The 19,226-nt window shown below is 47.6% G+C and overlaps 1 protein-coding gene across 4 annotated transcripts in view; it reads right to left on the bottom strand.

Annotated features, from left to right (window-relative positions):
• Positions 1-19,226, bottom strand: part of MTCL2 (microtubule crosslinking factor 2) — a 71,580-nt gene that overhangs the window by 24,702 nt on the left and 27,652 nt on the right. For 3 of the 4 annotated variants that reach the window (XM_040447120.1, XM_040447117.1, XM_040447118.1), the window contains exons 4-8: positions 9,377-9,439; positions 7,515-8,696; positions 5,140-5,280; positions 1,761-1,886; positions 553-783 (exon numbers count right to left, since the gene is read on the bottom strand). In XM_040447120.1, coding sequence (XP_040303054.1) covers positions 553-783; positions 1,761-1,886; positions 5,140-5,280; positions 7,515-8,696; positions 9,377-9,439 — 1,743 coding nt within the window. The remainder of the gene's footprint in view (positions 1-552; positions 784-1,760; positions 1,887-5,139; positions 5,281-7,514; positions 8,697-9,376; positions 9,440-19,226) is intronic. The other variant, XM_040447119.1, reaches the window with a different exon arrangement.

Here is a 19,226-nt window from a genome sequence, read left to right as displayed (position 1 = left end):
GGCTCAGTCAGTTGAGCATCCGACTCTTGATTTTGGCTCAGGTCATGACCTCACAGTGTGGGATCGAGCCCCGTGTTGGGCTCTGTGCTAACAGTGTGGAGCCTGCTTGGGATTCTCTCTCTCTCCCCCCGCCTCTCTCTCGGCCCCTCCTCTGCTCGTGTTCTCTCTCTCTCTTTCTCTCTCTCCTCTCTCAAAATAAACAAACATTAAAAGAAAGAAATAAAGACTCTGAGGTTTCTTAAAAAGGGAAATAGACAAATATTAAAGAGGTGTTAGAGATCTACCAGCCCCCAAAGAGACTTTCTCCTGGTGAGGCAGGAGCAAGTCTGTCTTCACCACAATATCCCCAGCACCTGCCACAGGACCCAGTGTAGGGCTGGTTCTCAACAAGCAGATGCTGAATGAGGGAATGAATGCAGGGATGGAAACCTGAAAGCTGATGGCTTGTAGATGAGCCTCAGGGCTGTGTCATTGCCAGCTGGGTGTCCCTCTAGACCTATCTTCCCCATCCTACCCCTGCTCTAGTCCCAGTCCCAGGGGAACCATACATACCTCAAGGAAGTCATCCCCCTCACTGGGTAAAATCTTGCCCTGCCGCCAACGCTTGAGGAACCACCTGAGCTTCATGAAGAGCAGCAGAAAGTTGTGCTTGAATTGTTGGGACTCCTGCACCAGCATGTTCTTCTCCTGGCTCCAGAATTTCTGCTCCAGCCTCCGCTGGAGGCTCAGACTCTGCAGCTCGAACTCCCGCCTCAGGAGTGCCCTCTGCTGGTCCTCCTTCAGCTGGGAGGGGGGCGAGAGCATGAGCACCCCATGGCTGTCTTCCCAGCTCTGCCCCATCCCATTCCAGGCCTCAGATAAAGACAGAGAGCAAACTTTGGGAGGTGCCTGTTGGTGATCCCTGGTAGGGGCTCCACCACTATCAGCTCATTCTGTTAAGATAAACCCCAGAGAAGAGAAACTCAAAAGCAGCAGCAATCACAGTTACAGATCAGTGAGAAGCGAGATTTGAACCCAACTCTGTCTCACTATAAAAGCCATGACATCACATAATGAGCACATATTGGCTGCCAAAGTTTCATGGGAACTCTTCACATTTAATGAGGAACCCGGGCAGGTGAACCTTGATGGCAGGAAGAGGTGACCCATGTGGAACACAAAGGGCATGCCGGGAGTGAGAATATGCAACTCCCCAGGAAGGAATGCAAAGTCATGACTGAGAGTGGGCAGAGACCTGGATTAGAATCTCGCCCTGGGAACGCACTGCGGCTCCCTGGTCATCAGTCTCCTCATCTGTAAAATTGGGACACCTCATAGGGGAAATCCTAAGGATTAAAGGACATAATGTGTGAAAAGAGCATTGCATGGACCTGACATACAGTAAGGGCTTATACATTTCTATTAAGCTTTCTATTAGGTTTCTATTAGCTTTCTATTAGCAAGACTATCTGCCTTAATTACCAGCCAGACCTACGACCTTTCTGCCACAGGTTTTTGGCTCTGCTGGGGGCAGTATTTCATAGTTGGGAAACTGAGGCCCAGAGAGGAGACAGGATTGGCCTGAGGTCACACAGGCCACCAAGGACAAGCCCAGGATTCCAGCCCAGTACAGCTCAATCAAGTACAGCGAGGGCTGGACTCAGGTTTCCCCGACACCCTTGTCTTCTGAAGACCCGTGGAGCCCTAAGGTTTCTGCCTTCAGTTCAGGGAAGAGAAGGAGGAGTTGGTGCAGGGGGCCGGGGGCACTGGACGCCACCCACCTGGACCATTTTCTGGTTGAAGTTGTCGGCCTCCTCCTTCCGTAGCTGCCGCTCCTGGGAGAGCTGCTCTTGCAGGCCCCGGAGGCTGTCATGGGCCTCAGCCAACACCAGCTGCAGCTCCTTGATCTGGGGTAGGGGTGAGGGACACAGAGGGAGACAGCAGGAGGGGGACAGAAGCTGCGGTCAGAGAACGAGAGTTAGGCGGGACCTGAGCTGTGAGCTGACCATTGAGCACGAATCAGGCACAATGGCTGTCCCTACTGCAGGAGACTGTCATAAAGATCAAACAAAAGAGTGCACATCATTCTAGCTATTATTATAATTCCACCTTGATAATTTCTCTCTTCAAAATGCATTTGAGGAAAATATACTGAGGAAGCTAAGCCTGATTCACAAAAATGTTCGCTGTCTCATCGTTTATAATTGCAAAAATTTAGAAACAACTCGGATAAGGGGATTAATATGTGTGGTTAATAGGTCTACACACGTGTAAAAGTCTAATCAACTGTACACGTAAGGATACTGTCCTTTATTGTAGGTACATTAGTATGTTATACTTCAATAAAAAGTCAAAAAGATAGATATATACCTCCACAGAAAAACAGGAAGGACACGGACACACATACTCAATGTGAACAGCGGTTCACCAAGTGACAATCTTGGGATCCTGACTTCTTTTAAATCTCTATGCAATGCTGCTTAGGGATTTTGCTATAGTTATTCATTGCTTGTAATGACTATGTAATAAAATCTTAGGAAAAAGACAGTAAAACTCTACATTTTGAGGGGAAATTCTGTTTATAAATATTTGTTTAAAAAAATTTTTTTTAATGTTTATCTTTATTTTTGAGACAGAGAGAGACAGAGCATGAGCAGGGGAGGGGCAGAGAGAGAGGGAGACACAGAATCTGAAGCAGGCTCCAGCCTCTGAACTGTCAGCACAGAGCCTGACGCGGGGCTTGAACTCGTCAACCATGAGATCATGACCCGAGCCGAAGTCGGATGCTCAACCGACTGAGCCACCCAGGCTCCCCTGTTTATAAGTATTTGTAGCTAAACAGGCAAAACTAATCTGTTCTGTTAGAAGTCGGGATGGGGACTAGATGGGGACCAGAAAGGAGGCTTCAGGGACAGGTCATGCTCTACTTATTAATCTGCTCGCTGATGACATAGAAGTGTTCAGTCTGTGAAAGTTATTTGAGCCGTCCACTTACAATACATGTGCTTTTCAAAAAATAACAACAAAAAAATGAAGAACAAAACAATACATATGCTTTTCTGTATGTATGTTATACGTCAATTTAAAATATTTTTAAATTTTTTTAATGTTTATTTTTGAGAGAGAGACAGAGTGCTAGTGGGGGAGGAGCACAGAAACGGAGACACAGGGGGCACCTGGGTGGCTCAGTTGGTTGAACATCCGACTTCAGCTCAGGTCATGATCTCGTGGTTTGTGGGTTCGAGCTCCACATCGGGCTCTATGCTGACAGCTCAGATAGCTCAGAGCCTGAAGCTTGCTTCGGATTCTGTGTCTCCCTCTCTCTCTGCCCCTCCCCCACTCATTCTCTGTCTCTCTCTTCTCAAAATAATAAATAAAAGGGGCGCCTGGGTGGCTCAGTCGGTTAAGTGGCCGACTTCGGCTCAGGTCACGATCTCGCGGTCCGTGAGTTCGAGCCCCGCGTCGGGCTCTGTGCTGACCGCTCAGAGCCTGGAGCCTGTTTCAGATTCTGTGTCTCCCTCTCTCTGACCCTCCCCCATTCATGCTCTGTCTCTCTCTGTCTCAAAAATAAATAAACGTGAAAAAAAATTTTTTTTAAATAATTAAAAAAAAAATAAAGGGAGACACAGAATCTGAAGCAGGCTTCAGGCTCCAAGCTGTCATCACTGAGCCCAACATGGAGCTCAAACCCACAAACCATGAGATCATGACCTCAGCCAAAGTTGGATACTTAACTGACTGGGCTACCCAGGTGCCCCCCAAAAAATTTTAAGTATTTCTCATAACAGAGGGAAGTGTTATGCTGTCATGCTAAGCAGGAAAAAAAAAAAAAAAAGGAATGTCATCTGTCACTCATTCCCAGGCATGGAAAGATGTCCCTCTGTAAAATAAAAAACATTTATTATCCAGCCAATAACATGGAAATTTGGCAATGGAAGGCACTCTGATTCAAGGTATACCTTGTACGTCTATTTGATATTGAAGATCCTTGCAGGGCTGGATACTACCTGCAATCTCTAGTGTTCTCCTTGAACTCAATGCCTAACACAGTGCCTGGAAAATTGTAACTGCTCAGTAAAAAGTGGTTGAATGAAACAATAATCCAATGCATGCAGGTGAGTCGGCTTATCTCCTTTCCTGAGAAAATTAAAACTGAGTATCTCATGTTTTATTTTGTTTTTTCCCCTTTTGCCATGGCTGCTTGGAAGCTCAGACCACTTAGAGAGTTTGATCCATCAGCTTCAAGGGAGCTTCTCCCCCTGGGCAGTTGCAGACTGGCCTTCCTGGGACTACAACATTGCCTTCCCAAGAATGTTCACAAGAAAAGGGTTCTTAGTTTGGGGAACACACAGGGTTCTCCATGGCTCAGGAGTCTCAAGGAGGCTCCATCCCATCCACAGAAGACTTTTCTTGCTTCAGGTTCATTATGAAGCGCTGGGGGAGACTCAGTAGGCTTGAGAGGGGCTCAGAACTACCAGGAATTCCTCAAGGACCAGGGAATCCTAGAAATTCTACAGCCATCACCCACTCTAATCCTTGCATGTTACAAAGGGGAAGATACAGGCAGAGGATGGGAACATGCCCAAGGCCACAAAGCCACCATACTGGTGGGTCCCCTGAGGTCCTGAGATGTATCATCTTCTTCCTCCTCCTCCTCTTCCCCAAATAGGGACCAGATTTAAGGCTTTTCATGTATTTAATCCTTTCAACAGCCCTATGAGGGATCACCTTTATTTTGAAGGTAAGAAAACTGAGGCTCGGAGAGGTAAAGTGACTTATCTACAATCTCACAGCCAGTATATAGCAGATCCACGATTTGAACCCAGTCAGCCTAACTGTAAAGATTGCTGCCTTCCTGCTAAAGAAATGAGTGCTTTCCCTAAATGACATAAATTCCTAAATTCCCAGCGAAATTTAGTATAGGAAAATAAAATCAAGTTCTTCAAAGGAGTTTATACGCTTTCTTTTGTCGGGCCAAGAGGATGGCCCCAACCTCCTTGTCTCCCTTTTAGCACTTGCTGCCTGGAAGCTTAGAACCAAATGGAATACTCAAAACCCACATCATCACCAGCTAAGCTTCTCCATGGATTGTTCAGCTTTGGGGAGGCCCCGGCCACTCTCCTCCTGCCCTCCCCCTTGCTTGATCAGGCCTAGGCCCACCTCAGAGGCGTAGGAATCATTGTCTTCAGCTCGGTAAGGCCTGAAGCTCCGGCTGGGGTCGGGCTTGGAGTCCAAGTCACCACTGCGGAAGGGCTCTCGTATCCTGGGCTCCCATTCTGGCAGGTCCCTGAAGTCAGGAGGCTGCACCCAGAGGCACAGGCAGAAGAGACCAGAGGTAACAATGGGGAGGGGCCCGAGGGGTGCCAGAAGCAGCCCCCACCCCAGGCCCCTGGGCTGTAATAAGAGACTTGGACCACCCACCAGAGGGCGAGGGCCTCAGTGGATTCAGCTCTGCAGCCCAGACCCAGCCCTGCAACCACTCAGCGAGTCTGTCGAAAGGATGAATGAGTAGCTAAGTGGTAGTGGTAAGTGCAAACACTGATCCTGCGAATGTCTGTCTTGTGCACTAACCTTTTTTTTTTTTTTAATAATTTTTTAATGTTTATTTATTTTTGAGAGAGAGAAAAACAGACCGTGAGCAAGGGAGGGGCAGAGAGAGAGGGAGACACAGAATCTGAAGCAGGCTCCAGCCTCTGAGCTGTTAGCACAGAACCCGATGCAGGGCTCGAACTCACAAACCGTGAGATCATGACCTGAGCTGAAGTTGGACGCTTACCGACTAAGCCACCCAGGCGCCCCTCTTGTGCACAAGCTTTCTCAGCCAGCCTCAACTGTCCTAACATATGTGCGTCCCTAGCTCATTCCTACCTCAAGAAGAACCAAGAGGGAGAGACCTGACAGGGGGGAGTCTGCTTGCTTTAAAAAGCCAGATCAAGGGGCGCCTGGGTGGCTCAGTCGGTCAATCGTCCAACTTTGGCTCAGGTCATGATCTTGTTCTGAGTTGGAGCCCCGCATCGGACTCTGTGCTGACAGCTCAGAGCCTGGAGCCTGCTTCGGATTCTGTGTCTCCCTCTCTCTCTGTCCCTCTCCTGCTGGTGTTCTGTCTCTCTCTCTCAATAATAAATAACATTAAAAAAAAAAAAAAAAAAAGCCAGATCAAGCCAGATCAACAGGGCATGGATTAAAGAATTCTGGCACAACTACACTGTGTTGTCGTCAAAAAAAAGAGCCAAATCTCTGTATAGACATGGGAAGACCCCTTCCATTGCTCTCAGGATGAAAACGCCCCCTGTAACCCAGACTCTCTCCTTTTCTTTGTCCTTGTGCACACGCTGCTCTTCCTTGCTATGATGCCTTCACACAGGCTGTTCCCTCTTCTTAGAACACTCTTCCCCAGTAATCTACCCTTCTGATCTCGGCTCAGATTGAGGTCTTCCATGCCCCAGAGTCTAGGTCACATTCACTGGCAGGATATTTTGATTAACATCTTTCTTCCCCACTAGATGACAGAAGCTGGGGGGCAGGAATCATGTCTGTTTTTGTTTACTAGGGCACCTCCAGCTCTGATCACTGATCACAAAAAGTATATGAATAGTAAACACAACATCATAAGTACATGAACCACTAGCTACGTTACATAAGAAAAATCAATTGTGTGGTCACAGTACGTATCACATAAGACAATTTGGGTGAAAAATAAATATATGAGAGAATGCACAAAGATTTAAAAGGGCATGCCTTGATAACGAAATGGTCTAGGTCTGTACCACTTGAGCTACTGAGCACTTGACATGTGGCTACTGAGACCAATGAAATGAATTTTCAACTGCATGAAATTTTTATTAATTTAAATTTAAGTAGCCACATGTGGCTAGTGGCCTCTGTCCTGGACAGGACTGGGACAGCACTGCTCCAGACCATTAATAGTGGTACCTATAGGCAGCAAGGAGGAGGCTTTCCTCTTTTTACCAGGCACTTCTAAACTCCTTTGTTTGTTTGTTTGCTTCTTAATAATACATGTTTTAAAATCAAAATTGCAAAAGAAATAACACAAGAACAAAGGGCAACCTGGCAAAAAAAAGGGGGGGGACTCGAAATCAACCCCTATATCTAAATGACTAAGTGAATTGGGGCATATTCACTCAATGAGATCGTGTCCAGTAACGAGAATGAACAAATTATTACTACATGAGACAAGAAACAAAACACTGAGGAAAGAAGCCAGGCATAAAGGAGTATGTGTTATATGATTCAGTTTATATAAAGTCCAAAGACAGACAAAGTGAATGAGGAGAGGGGTCTCCCTTGGGAATGGGGATAGTGGCTGGAAGGGGACGTGAGGAGGGGCTTCTGGGGTGCTGGTCACATTCTAGTTCTTGTTCTGGGTGATGATTACTCAAGTGTGTTCATCCTGGGGAAATTCATTAAGCTGTACACTTATGCCTTGTGTCCCTCTCTGTCCTATAGATGATTCAGTAGACAGTTTATAACAAAAAAATAATAGGGACATCTTTTTTGTGACTGGGACATCTTACCTGGAAGTCTGAGCCAAGGTCTTTGGCCAAAAGAATCTCCTTGGAGGACCCCTGGGAACCCAAGGCAGGCAGCGACGAGAAGGGTTCTGGTTGCTCCTTGGCAGAGCACCCGAGGACAGTGTCCGCCTTCCGGGTGAAGGCATTGAGCTCCTGCTGGAGCATGGTCAGCCGCACCAGGATGGCATGGATGAGTTTGGTGTCCCTGGGACCCTCGCTGTTGTCGGGGGCCTCGTGCAGCCGAAAGTCGGTGCACTCGTTGTCCAGATACAGGCGGAGGCCGGCCGAGAAGCCATTGGCATCGGCCACCAGGACATCGATGGCCTTGCTGACCAGGGCGGCCTGCTCCCTCAGCCCAGGCAGCACCTCGGCCTCCCTGGCTCTGCAGAACCGGGCAGCATGGGGGCCGTGGGCCTCGCCAAGAGCAGCGGGCACACATTGGGCAGAGTCCCCGGCCTCGGCGTCCGTCTCCAGCATTGGCCGTGTGCTCTGGCAGGAGGCAAGGTCACAGCGCTGGAGGTTGGAGAGCAGCACCCGGTTCTCATACTGTAGCTTCTTGACCTTGCCGCTGAGCTCACCGATCTGCAGCTTGGCAGCCGCCAGCTCCTCCTGCGAGGGCTCACTGAGCACGGAGCAGCTGTCCTCTGACAGCGTCACATCCAGCTCGTGCTCTGAGCGGTACTTGGCCAGCTCGGCCAGCAGCAGCTTGTTCTGGTCCTCCAGCTCAGCTGAGGAGCGTCGGAGCAGCTCCGCCTCCTCCTCCACAAACTGCAGGTGTCGCCGCAGCTCCGCCAGGCTTTCCCCGCACTCGCCGCCGCCCAGCGCCGAGAAGGCCAGGCGTGCCTCTGAGCCTCCGCAGCCGCCGCCGTGGTCCTTCATGTCGTCCATCTCCGCCCGCAGGCCTCGGTTTTCCACCTCCAGCTCCACGATGCGGCGGCTCAGCAGGTTGGCTTCCTCCTCCACCAGCTTCAGGTGCACCTTCAGCTCGGTCTCCCGAGAGTGGGGCGCATCGGCCAGCTCCTCGGCAGACAGGGCACTGTCCAGATCACCGTAGAGCGAGCGGTATTTGAGGAGCTCCTCCTTCATGCTGTCGTTCTCCTTGGCTAGCTTGGTGAGCTTCTTGCACATGAGGGCTGACTCCTCCTTTGCAAAGTGCAGCTGGCACTTCAGGTCCGCACTGTCCTCCTGGGGCCCAATGGGCATGGGGACAGACATGACCCAGGAAGGTTAGTGTTGTGAGGCTCAGTACCAGCCATAGCACTTCCGGGAGCACCAACTATGTGCCAGGGACACGGGAATGAATCAGACAAGGCCCTGACTCTCAAGGAGCAGGAGTCCAGAGGGGAAGTAGAGAAGGAGATCTTGACACTGCAGCAAAGATGGAGCACCACACAGCCTGGAGAGTCTAGGAGGGCTTCCTGGAGTAGGCGGCATCCTGCCAGGCAATGGTTGCTACTACTACTACTACCATTACTACTATAGTTTCCTCATCTGTAAAATAGGGCAATAACACTCCCTTCCACACAGAGGCATGGAGCGGATTAAATGAGATAATGCATGAAAAGTGCCTGGCACCCTTACAATCCAGGACCACTAGAGGCTAAGTGTATTCTATGTCTGACCTGTGCTACACATAGCACTTTATCTATCTGCCCGTGTGAGAACCATGGGCTCAGGGCATGGTTTTGGGAAGTGAAATGGGCATCAAAGCTAAGAAAGTGATAAAGAGGAGGGCAGGGTAGAGGTTGGGGAAGGGTGGGCACCTCTAGGGACTCCCCCGGCGATTTGGAATTAGGCCTTGGACCTTCAGATTAAAACTGCCTGCGGGGGCTGCGATGGGGGCAGTGGGAGCTTCTGGAAAATACCTGCACCGAAGGCTTCTTGTCTGTCTTCCCCAGAGAGCGAGTTCCTCTTTTCTTCAAGGAATGCTAGAAAGAAATTGGAGAAAAAAAAAAAAGAGAGAACAAAAAACCTGAAATTTCATGTGGTTGATGTGCATCAAAGAGTAACCACGGGGCCTAGGGTTCCACTAAGGGACCCCCTCCCTGCCCAGCCCAGCCCAGCCATGTCCAGGCCTTCACCAGTACCAACCACCAAGCCAGGGGGGCCCTCAAGACCACCCAGTGGGCCTGAAGTGCTTGAGGAGATGACTCTGATCACACCTGCCCACTTTCTCCACTTTCTCCCACCCCTCCATTATGATCCAGTTGGCCTGGGCCAAGACCCAGAAATCCGGGTTTCCATTCTTTGTCTCTCTCATTCATTCACCAAAGATTTCCTGAGTACCTATCACGTGCCAGGTACAGCTAGGCATAGAGTACACAGCAGTGACCAAGTCAGACAGGGTACTTGGGGGGCCTGCTGTGGTGTTCCACTCAGATCCGGCCTCCTTGAACTGGGGCACTTGTTCTCCCAACTAAGACCTCAAAGCTTAGTCCCCTCCCAGTGATGCCATTGGCTGAGGGAAGTCACCTCCTCCAAGGTCATGTGCCCTCCCTGGAGGGAGCCCACTTGCAATGACTGGTCCATAGCCTCCTGCCTCAACTCAGAACAACTCTAAATAGCCATCGGAGCTCCAGAGCTCCCCCATGAGATTGGCCAAGGCCATTGGTGTGAAAGCCTGAAACTCCTTGGTGGTGTTATCCCCAAGGGGACTCTGCCAATAAGCACGAAAATCTCCACTTCAGGGTCCATCCTGTCCTCATGGACTTTAATTCAGAGTGCATACTAACAAAAAAATGCATATAGGTAAAACATCATGATTACCTGGGAGGCCTAGCAGTCCCTTGGTAAGGAACTGCTCAATTTTTACAATTAAATTGTAACTTTTCATGTAAAATTACACTGTAATAATCATAATTCAAAAATCAAGAACTGGTAGGATGAAAATAAACTCTTTCTTTCTCTCTTTCTTTCTTTTTAGAAATTGATACTTTTAATTATATAAGCAAATTCTACAGGTAAAAAAAAACACCCAGGGCACCTGGGTGGCTCAGTCACCCAGGGTTAAGTGTCTGACTCTTGATCTCAGCTCAGGTCATGACCTCATGGTTCAGGAGATTAAGCCCCACATCAGGCTCTGTGCTGACAGCACCCAAACCTGCTTGGGATTCTCTCTCCCTCTCTCTCTGCCTCATGAACACATGCGCTCGCGCTCTCTCTCTCTGTCTCTGTCTCTCAGAAAGGAAGAAATAGGGGCACCTGTGTGGTTCAGTTGGTTAAGCAACTGACTTCAGCTCAGGTCATGATCTTGTAGTTCAGGAGTTGGAGCCCTGCATCAGGTTCTATGCTGACCGCACCGGAGCCTGCTTGGGATTCTCTCTCTCTGCCCCTCCCCCTGTTCATGGGCTCTCGCGCTCTCTCTCTCTCTCTCTCTCTCAGCATAAAATAAATAAATAAATAAATAAATAAATAAATGTTCTCTTTAGAAATTATGAAAATTATGAAAAGGGGTGCCTGAGTCAGTTGAGCATCTGACTTCAGCTCAGGTCATGATTTCATGGTTCGTGGGTTTGAGCCCTGTGTCAGGCTCTGTGCTCACAGCTCAGAGCCTGGAGGCCGCTTTGGATCCTCTGTCCCCGTCTCTCTCTGCCCCTCCCCTGCTCGCACTCTGTCTCTCTGTCTCTGTCTCTCTCAAAAATAAATAAACATGAAAAATAAATAAATGAATAATTAAGAAAGAAACAAAGACGGAAAGAAAGACCCTAAGAAAGTAAAAGTATAAATGACTAACTGGGGAAAAAAAATTTGCAATTTATATCACCACAAAGGGTTAATATCCTAAATACATAAAGAGCTTCACAAAACAGAAAACAAAAAGGCCAACAACCCTATATTAAAATGTGCTACAGACGTGAAAAAGTGTACACAAGAAAGGTAAATGACTTGTAACCGTAGGAAGATGCTCAACCCTATTCAAGACAGAGAAATGCAAATTACAACACGGGATGCGGGGTACCTACGCGAGATACCACTTCTCACCTATCAGACTGGCAAAACTCCAAACATCTGACAACACATTCTATTGGTGAAGCTATGGAGAAGTAGGAAAACTCCTATATGGCTGGGGAGAATGCAAAACGGCACAAGCCCTATGGAGGGGAACTTGAGAAAATGTTACCATAATTTTTACTAAAGTTTCTTGACGTTTAAAAAAGTCACTCAGATGCAGAAGTCTACTGAGCACTCCATTCCTTCCCGTGAGAGGGATGGTTTACATTAGTAGTGTATAAAACCACACTTCGGTTGCCTTTGACTTTTTCAAGTTCAACAGGTATTTTTTGAGAATGCTCCCAGGGGGTTGTTTTTATTTTTTTTAACGTTTGTTTGTTTGTTTATCTTTTTAACTATTTATATATATATTTAAAAAATTTTTTAATGTTTATTTATTTTTGAGAGAGAGACAGAGTGCCAGCAGGGGAGGGGCACAGAGAGAGACACACACACACACAGAATCCGAAGCAGGCTCCAGGCTCTGAGCTGTCAGCACAGAGCCCAACGCGGGGCTCAAACTCACGAACCGAGAGATCATGACCTGAGCCGAAGTCGGACGCTTAACCAATTGAGCCATCCAGGTGCCCCATGTTTATTTATTTTTAAGACAGAGAGAAAGACAGAGTGTGAGCAGAGGAGGGGCAGAGAGAGAGGGAGACACAAAATCTGAAGCAGGCTCCAGCCTCTGAGCTGTCAGCACAGAGCCCGACGCGGGGCTCAAACTCAAGCACTGCAACATCATGACCTGAGTCGGACACTTAATCAACTGAGTCATACAGGCACCCCACTCCCAGGTGTTTGAATACATGACTCCCCTATGCCCCCATCTCTCATACCCATCCCTGAAGGTGAGAACCACTGACATAATCCAAGCCCCCGAAGCCCCCATCTCACTGAAGGTGAGAGAGAGGCCCCACAGCAAATCCATAGTTCTTGACAGAGGTTTTGATCTAGTTTCAGACTTGGAAGGAGAAAATGTGCCTTCTTTGATGAGGGCAAAGTGGAGGTAGCACAGTGATTCTCAACCTGGGTGCACATCAGAATTACCTGGGGGAAGTTAAAAAAAAATACCGATGCCCAAGGTCCCAGATATTCTGATATTAATCGGTCCAGGGTAGGTCCCAGCCATGAGATTTTTAAATAGCTTCCCAGGTGATTCTATCTCGAAGCCCAGGCTAAAACCAGAGAGCCAGGGAAATGAACTCCAGCTGGGGTCTTAAGTATATCTTGGAGCCCAATCAAATCCTAAAGGCACCTTTTGAAATGCAAATGAGGCAGGAAGACAGAGGCTGATATTTCAGACGCAGGGTGCCAAAAGCAAACAGCCAGTATTTGAGAAGGGCTAATCTGGGCTCTTTCAAAAGCGAGGAGGACAAGGTAGGAAATGGGCGATACCACAAAACAGGTCCCCCCACAAAGAGCCCCTCCCACAAATGGCGCCAGGAAGGGGGTGCTCAGAAGGATACCCAGGCACAGAGTGAGTGGTGAGGTGGGGGCTCTGGGGAAAGATGGTCAGGCTTGCAGATCCAGGTCTGCTTACCACAAGCTGAGTGGGAGAGGCCGTGGCCTCAGCTGGGAGCGAAACTGTGGCAACCCCACAACACTGAGTTTGCGATCCTGGGCAAACACCTTTCTCTCCCTATAAAACTGAGCCTCTTCGGGTAACCACAGCCTCTTCAAGCACAGCAGACACCCTGGAGAGAGGAAGTGGGGTGACAGGAGGGGGAGGGGGCCACCACGTATGAAGGAATGAGATCATATAAAGCCTAAAGCCATGAAAAAGGACAGAGGGGAGTGAGATTTCCTGACGACGAGGCAAAGTCTCCGAAACATCTTGGTAAGAAAAAGAAGGAACTCGCGAAACAAAACCCACAACCCAAATGTCCACCAACTGGTACATGGATAAACAAATGTGGCATATCCACACAAGGGAATATCATTCAGCCATTGAAAAAAAAAAAAAAACAAAGTGCTGATATTTGCTACAACATGCACGTGTCTTGAGAACATCATGCTAAAGTGAAAAGCCAGTCACGAAAGGCCACACAATGTATGATACTATTTACATAAAATGTCCGTAATAGGCAAATCCACAAGTAGATTAGTGGTTGCCAGGGGCTGGGAGAGGCAGGAGTGACTGCTGATGGGCTTGGGGTTTCTTGTTGGGGCGATGAAAATGTCCTGGAATGAGAAAGTGGTGAAGGTTTTACAACTCTGAATATCCTAAAAAACCACTGAACTGTATACTTTAAAAAGACAAACTTTATCGTATGTAAATTATATCTCAAAAAAGCTGTTATTAAAAAAAAAAACCTAGAGCATGTTACCATTGTTATAAAAGGTATGTGTGTGTGTGTGTGTGTGTGTGTGTGTGTGTGTGCATGCACACGCACATATATGCACACAGGGTGGGAGAAGGTCTGAAGAATTTATACCAGGCTATTTAAAATGAGAATACAGTGAACTTACACTTGGCCCTCTTCCCCCACATTTTTTTAGGAGGCAGGGGACACAGTCTTCCAGTTTTTTTCTTTAAAAATTTTTTTTTCATTACAAAATATTTTTTGAAATAAAATTTTAATATACAAAAATAAATTCTCACTGTTAATCTATACAATGCTGACAAATCAGAAGCCCCCCTAGGCATTCTCCTTCCCAACCTGAGGGTGACCACAGGCTGACAGCCAGCTGGAGCTCCTTCTAGACCTTCGGCTCTGTGTTTTAAATACTGAAATAGATGGTACCCTTTTAGACTTTCTTTCCTTCCTATGTTTACTTGACTCTGTGATCTTTGATTTTTATAATAAGCACCTTAGGCAGAAGAAAACCCAAAACATCCAGCATTTTAAAAAAGTCTGTGTTCATACTACATAATCTGCATGTTACAGAAACCATGTACACAATATAATCCCATCTTGACTTTCTAAAAATACACAGAGAAACACACATTGTATGAGCATGGAGAAAGGTCTAAAAAGATACAAACCAACCTGCTAACCATGGGTTAAGCTGAGTCGGGAGTAGAATTGAGGGAGGTGGTTAAGAGAGGAAGCTTCCTTCTTCGATTTTATGTAGGATTTTCATTATTTCTATTATTTTGTGGATAACACATTCACACAGTCCAAACTTCACAAACACCAAAACGGGGTGGGGCACAAAAGGGGGTGAAGGGGAGTGGAGACATGGGCTTCCAATTATGGAATGTATAGGTTGTGCGGATGCAGGCTCCAGCACAGGGAATATCGTCAGTGGTATTGTAACAGGATTGCATGGTAACAGCTGGTAGCTATGCTTGTGGTGAGCACAGCATAACTACAGACTTGTTGAATCACACTACGTTGCACATCCGAAACCAATGTCACGTTGTGTGTCGACTATACTTCCCCCCCCAAAAAAAAATCACAAAAAGGAATACAGTGAACCCAAGTCACCAGTTTTACTGCCCAAGACAACCAATACAATCAGTCTGATGTACCCACCCTTAGAGGGATGCTAGGTATGCATTTATGGGCTTTTGTAATGATATTTTTGCTTCACTGAGCTTATGTTAGGGGAAGAAAATGCATACATATACATATATACATTTCAATATGTGTGTGCACATATAAATAGAAAAAATGGATTGGAAGTATATGCCCCTCTCACCCAAATAATAGTTTGGTAATTATTCAGAGAAATTCCCTCTGAATATTGGTTTTCAGGTGAATTTTTTCTTATTAGGACTTATTTGTATTTTCTAGTCTTTCTCTACCAAGCGCATATAACCTGTCGGGTAGAGGGGGGAAATCACGTTAAGATATTTTTAATATGCTTTCCCAAGAAAAGTCACTGGGCACCTTTCCAACAGGCAGAGAGAAAGCCCTGAGTGGCATGAACTTCACCAGAAAGGGAGGGCAGTGGGCAGAGAAGAGAGAGCAAAGCAGCAAACCCTTTCAGGACAGGAGTAATTCCAGCCTTTTCTGGTTGGAACAGACCCTTTCCTCCCCACCTTGTCTAAGCCACTTGGGCTCCCACACTACTCTTCGGCTCTGGAGGGAAAAACAAGGCAAGCTCACAGAGCCCAAAGACCTCCTCCTCTCTGCAGAGCAGCAGCTGGCCAGGCGGCCTGGGGGGCTGCAGTGCCCCTCAAGGGAGCCAGGGCCTGTCAGAGACTCTTTGTGGAGCCCCCAGGAGCAGATGTTCTGGCCCCGGGCCTCAGGAGAGTGGGAAGGAAGGGGCAAGACAGGACAGTCCCAGGCACCAACAGGAATGCCGTCACTAAGCGACGGACCCCGCGGGCACATTCTTTGGCCTGGCACACATCGGGGGCTTCCCCATCTACCAGCAACTCACAAGGCCACCTTTGAGCAGCCAGGGTGGCACCTCTAAACATCCTTGGTTTAATGGCTCCTGGCAGGAGCATGAGCTATGTCCTCCCTTGTCCTTCTCCAAAGACTAGTAGATTGTGTCCCTGCACCTCCAGCCCGCACAGAGAGGCTGCCTGAGCACAGCTTGGAGGGGCCCCCTGCTCTCTAACACCTTCCCTGCTTCCGTGCTGCCAGGAAACAAAGACCAACCTTCAGGGAATAAAATGAACCTTCTGCCAAAACAACTGGGCAGATTTTCACCAAATACGGAGGGGATCTTTGAAAGGGTCTCACTGAAAACGCAGACTGTGCTGTGTGTGCAAAATTTACTCTGGGTGCATCTCAAAGACCGAGGCATTCTTCCTCCAGAGCAGCTGAAGTGGCTAGACAGAGGCCGAATGGCTCCTGGTTAGGGAAGACCATCTGGGGGGAGGAAGCAAAGACTGATTTAAGACATAAAACCCAAATCAGAAGTCACTGGGACACACACTGCCAAGCGCATGTGTTGATTTGCAATGTAACTGCTACTTCCATGGACAAGTGGCAGTTCGATAGACAGCACCTGGGTAGGGGCAGCATAAACATTTATTTAAGGTAAATGCTGCTCCCGACGCACAGCCATCATACATAGCAGCTAAGGGTAATGATGATAATGATGATGCTAATCAGTGTTCACCAAGTCCTTCCTCCCTGCTAAGCACTTTACCTGCCTGTCTCTGAGAAGCAGGGATTAATATTCCCGTTTTATAAGTGAACAAACTGAGCCTGGAGCAGTTGCGTGATTTGCCCAGCATTACAGTTATTTCCAAGTAAGTGGCAAAGCCAGCTTTCAAACTCAGGCCCGTGTGACCCCAAATTTCAGTGTGCCCTGCACCACACAGACCACGGCCAGGCTGCATCAGAGGATGACGCCAGCAGAACCAGGATTTGAACCCAGGTGATCTGATGCCATGATCAGCACCCTGCGTACCCCATCAGAATGGGAATCAGGATGAGAAGCCTGTGCCAGGGACGGAAGTACTCATTCACTGAAGGGAGCGGCGTCTTCGGAGGTTCTGAAAACACAGCAGGGTCCTAGGAAGGTACCTAGATAGGGCGAGGAGGGCAGGGCAGCACCGTAAGAGTCGGTGTGACTTTGGGAGACAAAGTCCTGGGTTAGAATCCCATCTTTGTCTTTCCCCAATACCACCTGTATGCAGCAGTCCACTCCTTGGTATATACCCAAGAGAACTGAAAACTCACAAAACCTGTATGCAAATGTTCATAGCAGCATTACTCATACTAGTCAAAAGGTGGAAACAACCCAAATGTCCATCACCTGATGAGTGGACAAAATGTATACTCATACAACGGATTATTACTTGACCATAAAAACGAATAAAGTACTGATACATGCTCTGACATGGATAAACCTTGAAAACATTATGCTACGTGAAAGAAGCCAATCACAAAAGATCACAAATTGCATGATTCCATTTGTACGAAATGGCCAGAATAGGCAAATCCATGGAGACAGAGGGTGGATTAGTGGTTGCCAGGGGCTGGAGGGAAGGGGGAATGGGGAGTGACTGCTAACAGGTACGGGGTTTCTTTTAGAGGCAATGGAAATATCCTAGATTTAGATAATGGTGATGATTGTACAACATTATGAATACATTAAAAACCAGTGAATTTGACACTTTATGTTTAGATTTTTTAAAAAAATGTCCATTTATTTTTGAGTGAGAGAGAGAGTGGGGGGGGGGGGAGGGGCAGAGAGAAAGATAATCTGAAGCAGGCTCCAGGCTCTGAGCCCCACACAGGGCTCGAACTCATGAACTGTGAGATCATGACCTGACCTGAAGTTGGATGCTTAACCGACTGAGCCACCCAGGCATCCCTGAACTTGACACTTAAAATGGTAACTTTCATATTATGTGAATTGTGATATCACAATGAAAATACTGTCAAGAAGAGTACCACCTATAAAATGAGAATAACAATGTATGTTGGGAAGCTGCTGGTTTCACAACATGAGGAGGTATATAAAATGCCTGGTGAGGTGCCTGGTACGGAGCAAGCATTCAGACACAGCAGCTATATTATAATACATCACGTCAACACTGAGATTGGCTTTCTGCCTAAAATACAAGAAGGGGGAATGGTACTGGATGAGGGGGAGGCTGGTGTTACGATTCTTGAGCTGCAACCCAGCTGGGCAACAGTGCCACCACAGAGTGCAGCTAGAGCTGGCCACCCTCCCTTCTCTATAAGGAAGAGCCATCTCCATGGCAACCACATCAGCTCAGGCCAGGGGCTCCTGTTCCCAGCTGGGTGACAGTATCGCCACAGCAACCTGTCAGGATGGCAAAGGCAGATCTGGATGACGGGACTCCAGCAGCTCTGGCAGAATTGCTCAGGGACACTTATCTCCATGGAAACCACGTCTGGAAGGGGTGGGGAGAAGGTACTCGGCAAACAAACACAGGGCCACGCCCCCTTGCCCAGATCCTGAGACCCCAAGGGGCATGCCGGGGAGCACCAGCAGGCCTGACATGTCTTCAAAGGGGAAGCGAACCAATGTGTCTTGAGCACCTACTGTGTGCCCAGCACCACACAGGGCTCTTTACCTGCTTGACTACATTTAAAATGTAACAAATAATCCCCCTCCCTAAAACTCACCTTACTACAGCATTAAAAGAATACAAAGCAAAGTCATTTCCCCATGCTATTCCTACCATCTCTCCTTCCTCAGTCAGCAGATTTTCCTCCAGACTTTTGCTATGGGTTTACACACACACATACATGCTCCAAAACCAGTCTGTTCTGTTATCAAAATAATTAGCGGGATTGCGTAATATATATAGCTCTCTCCCCTTCTTTTTTAACTACATACCTTAGAGATCTTTCAACATCAGTACATACAGCTCTACCTTATTCTTTTTTTTTAATTGTCCTAAAGTATACATAATATGAAATTTACCATTTTTAGTCATTTTTGAGTACTCATTTCAGTGGCATTAAGTGCATTCACTTTGTCAAGCAACCGCTATTCATCTCTAGAAGTTTTCCATTATCCTAAACTGAAAGTCTGTACCCACTGAACACCAATTCCTCGCTCCCTCCTCTCTCCAGCTCCCGGTAACCTCTATCCTGCTTTCTGTCTCTATGAATTTGACTACCCTAAGTAGGTCCTATAAGTGGAATCATAATACTGGTCCATTGGTGGCTGGCTCATTTCACTTCGCATCAGGTCTTCAAGGTTCATCCAGGGTGGAGCATGTGTCAGAATTTCCTTCCTTTAAAAAGCTTTACCAGGGGCACCTGGGTGGCGCAGTCGGTTAAGCGTCCGACTTCAGCCAGGTCACGATCTCGCGGTCCGGGAGTTCGAGCCCCG

Source organism: Herpailurus yagouaroundi, unplaced genomic scaffold (assembly GCF_014898765.1).
Source record: "Herpailurus yagouaroundi ecotype Mexico unplaced genomic scaffold, PumYag 196, whole genome shotgun sequence".
NCBI classification, from domain to species: domain Eukaryota; kingdom Metazoa; phylum Chordata; class Mammalia; order Carnivora; family Felidae; genus Herpailurus; species Herpailurus yagouaroundi.
The sequence above is the reverse complement of the archived record's forward strand: the minus strand, read 5'-3'. Positions and strand labels throughout refer to the sequence as shown.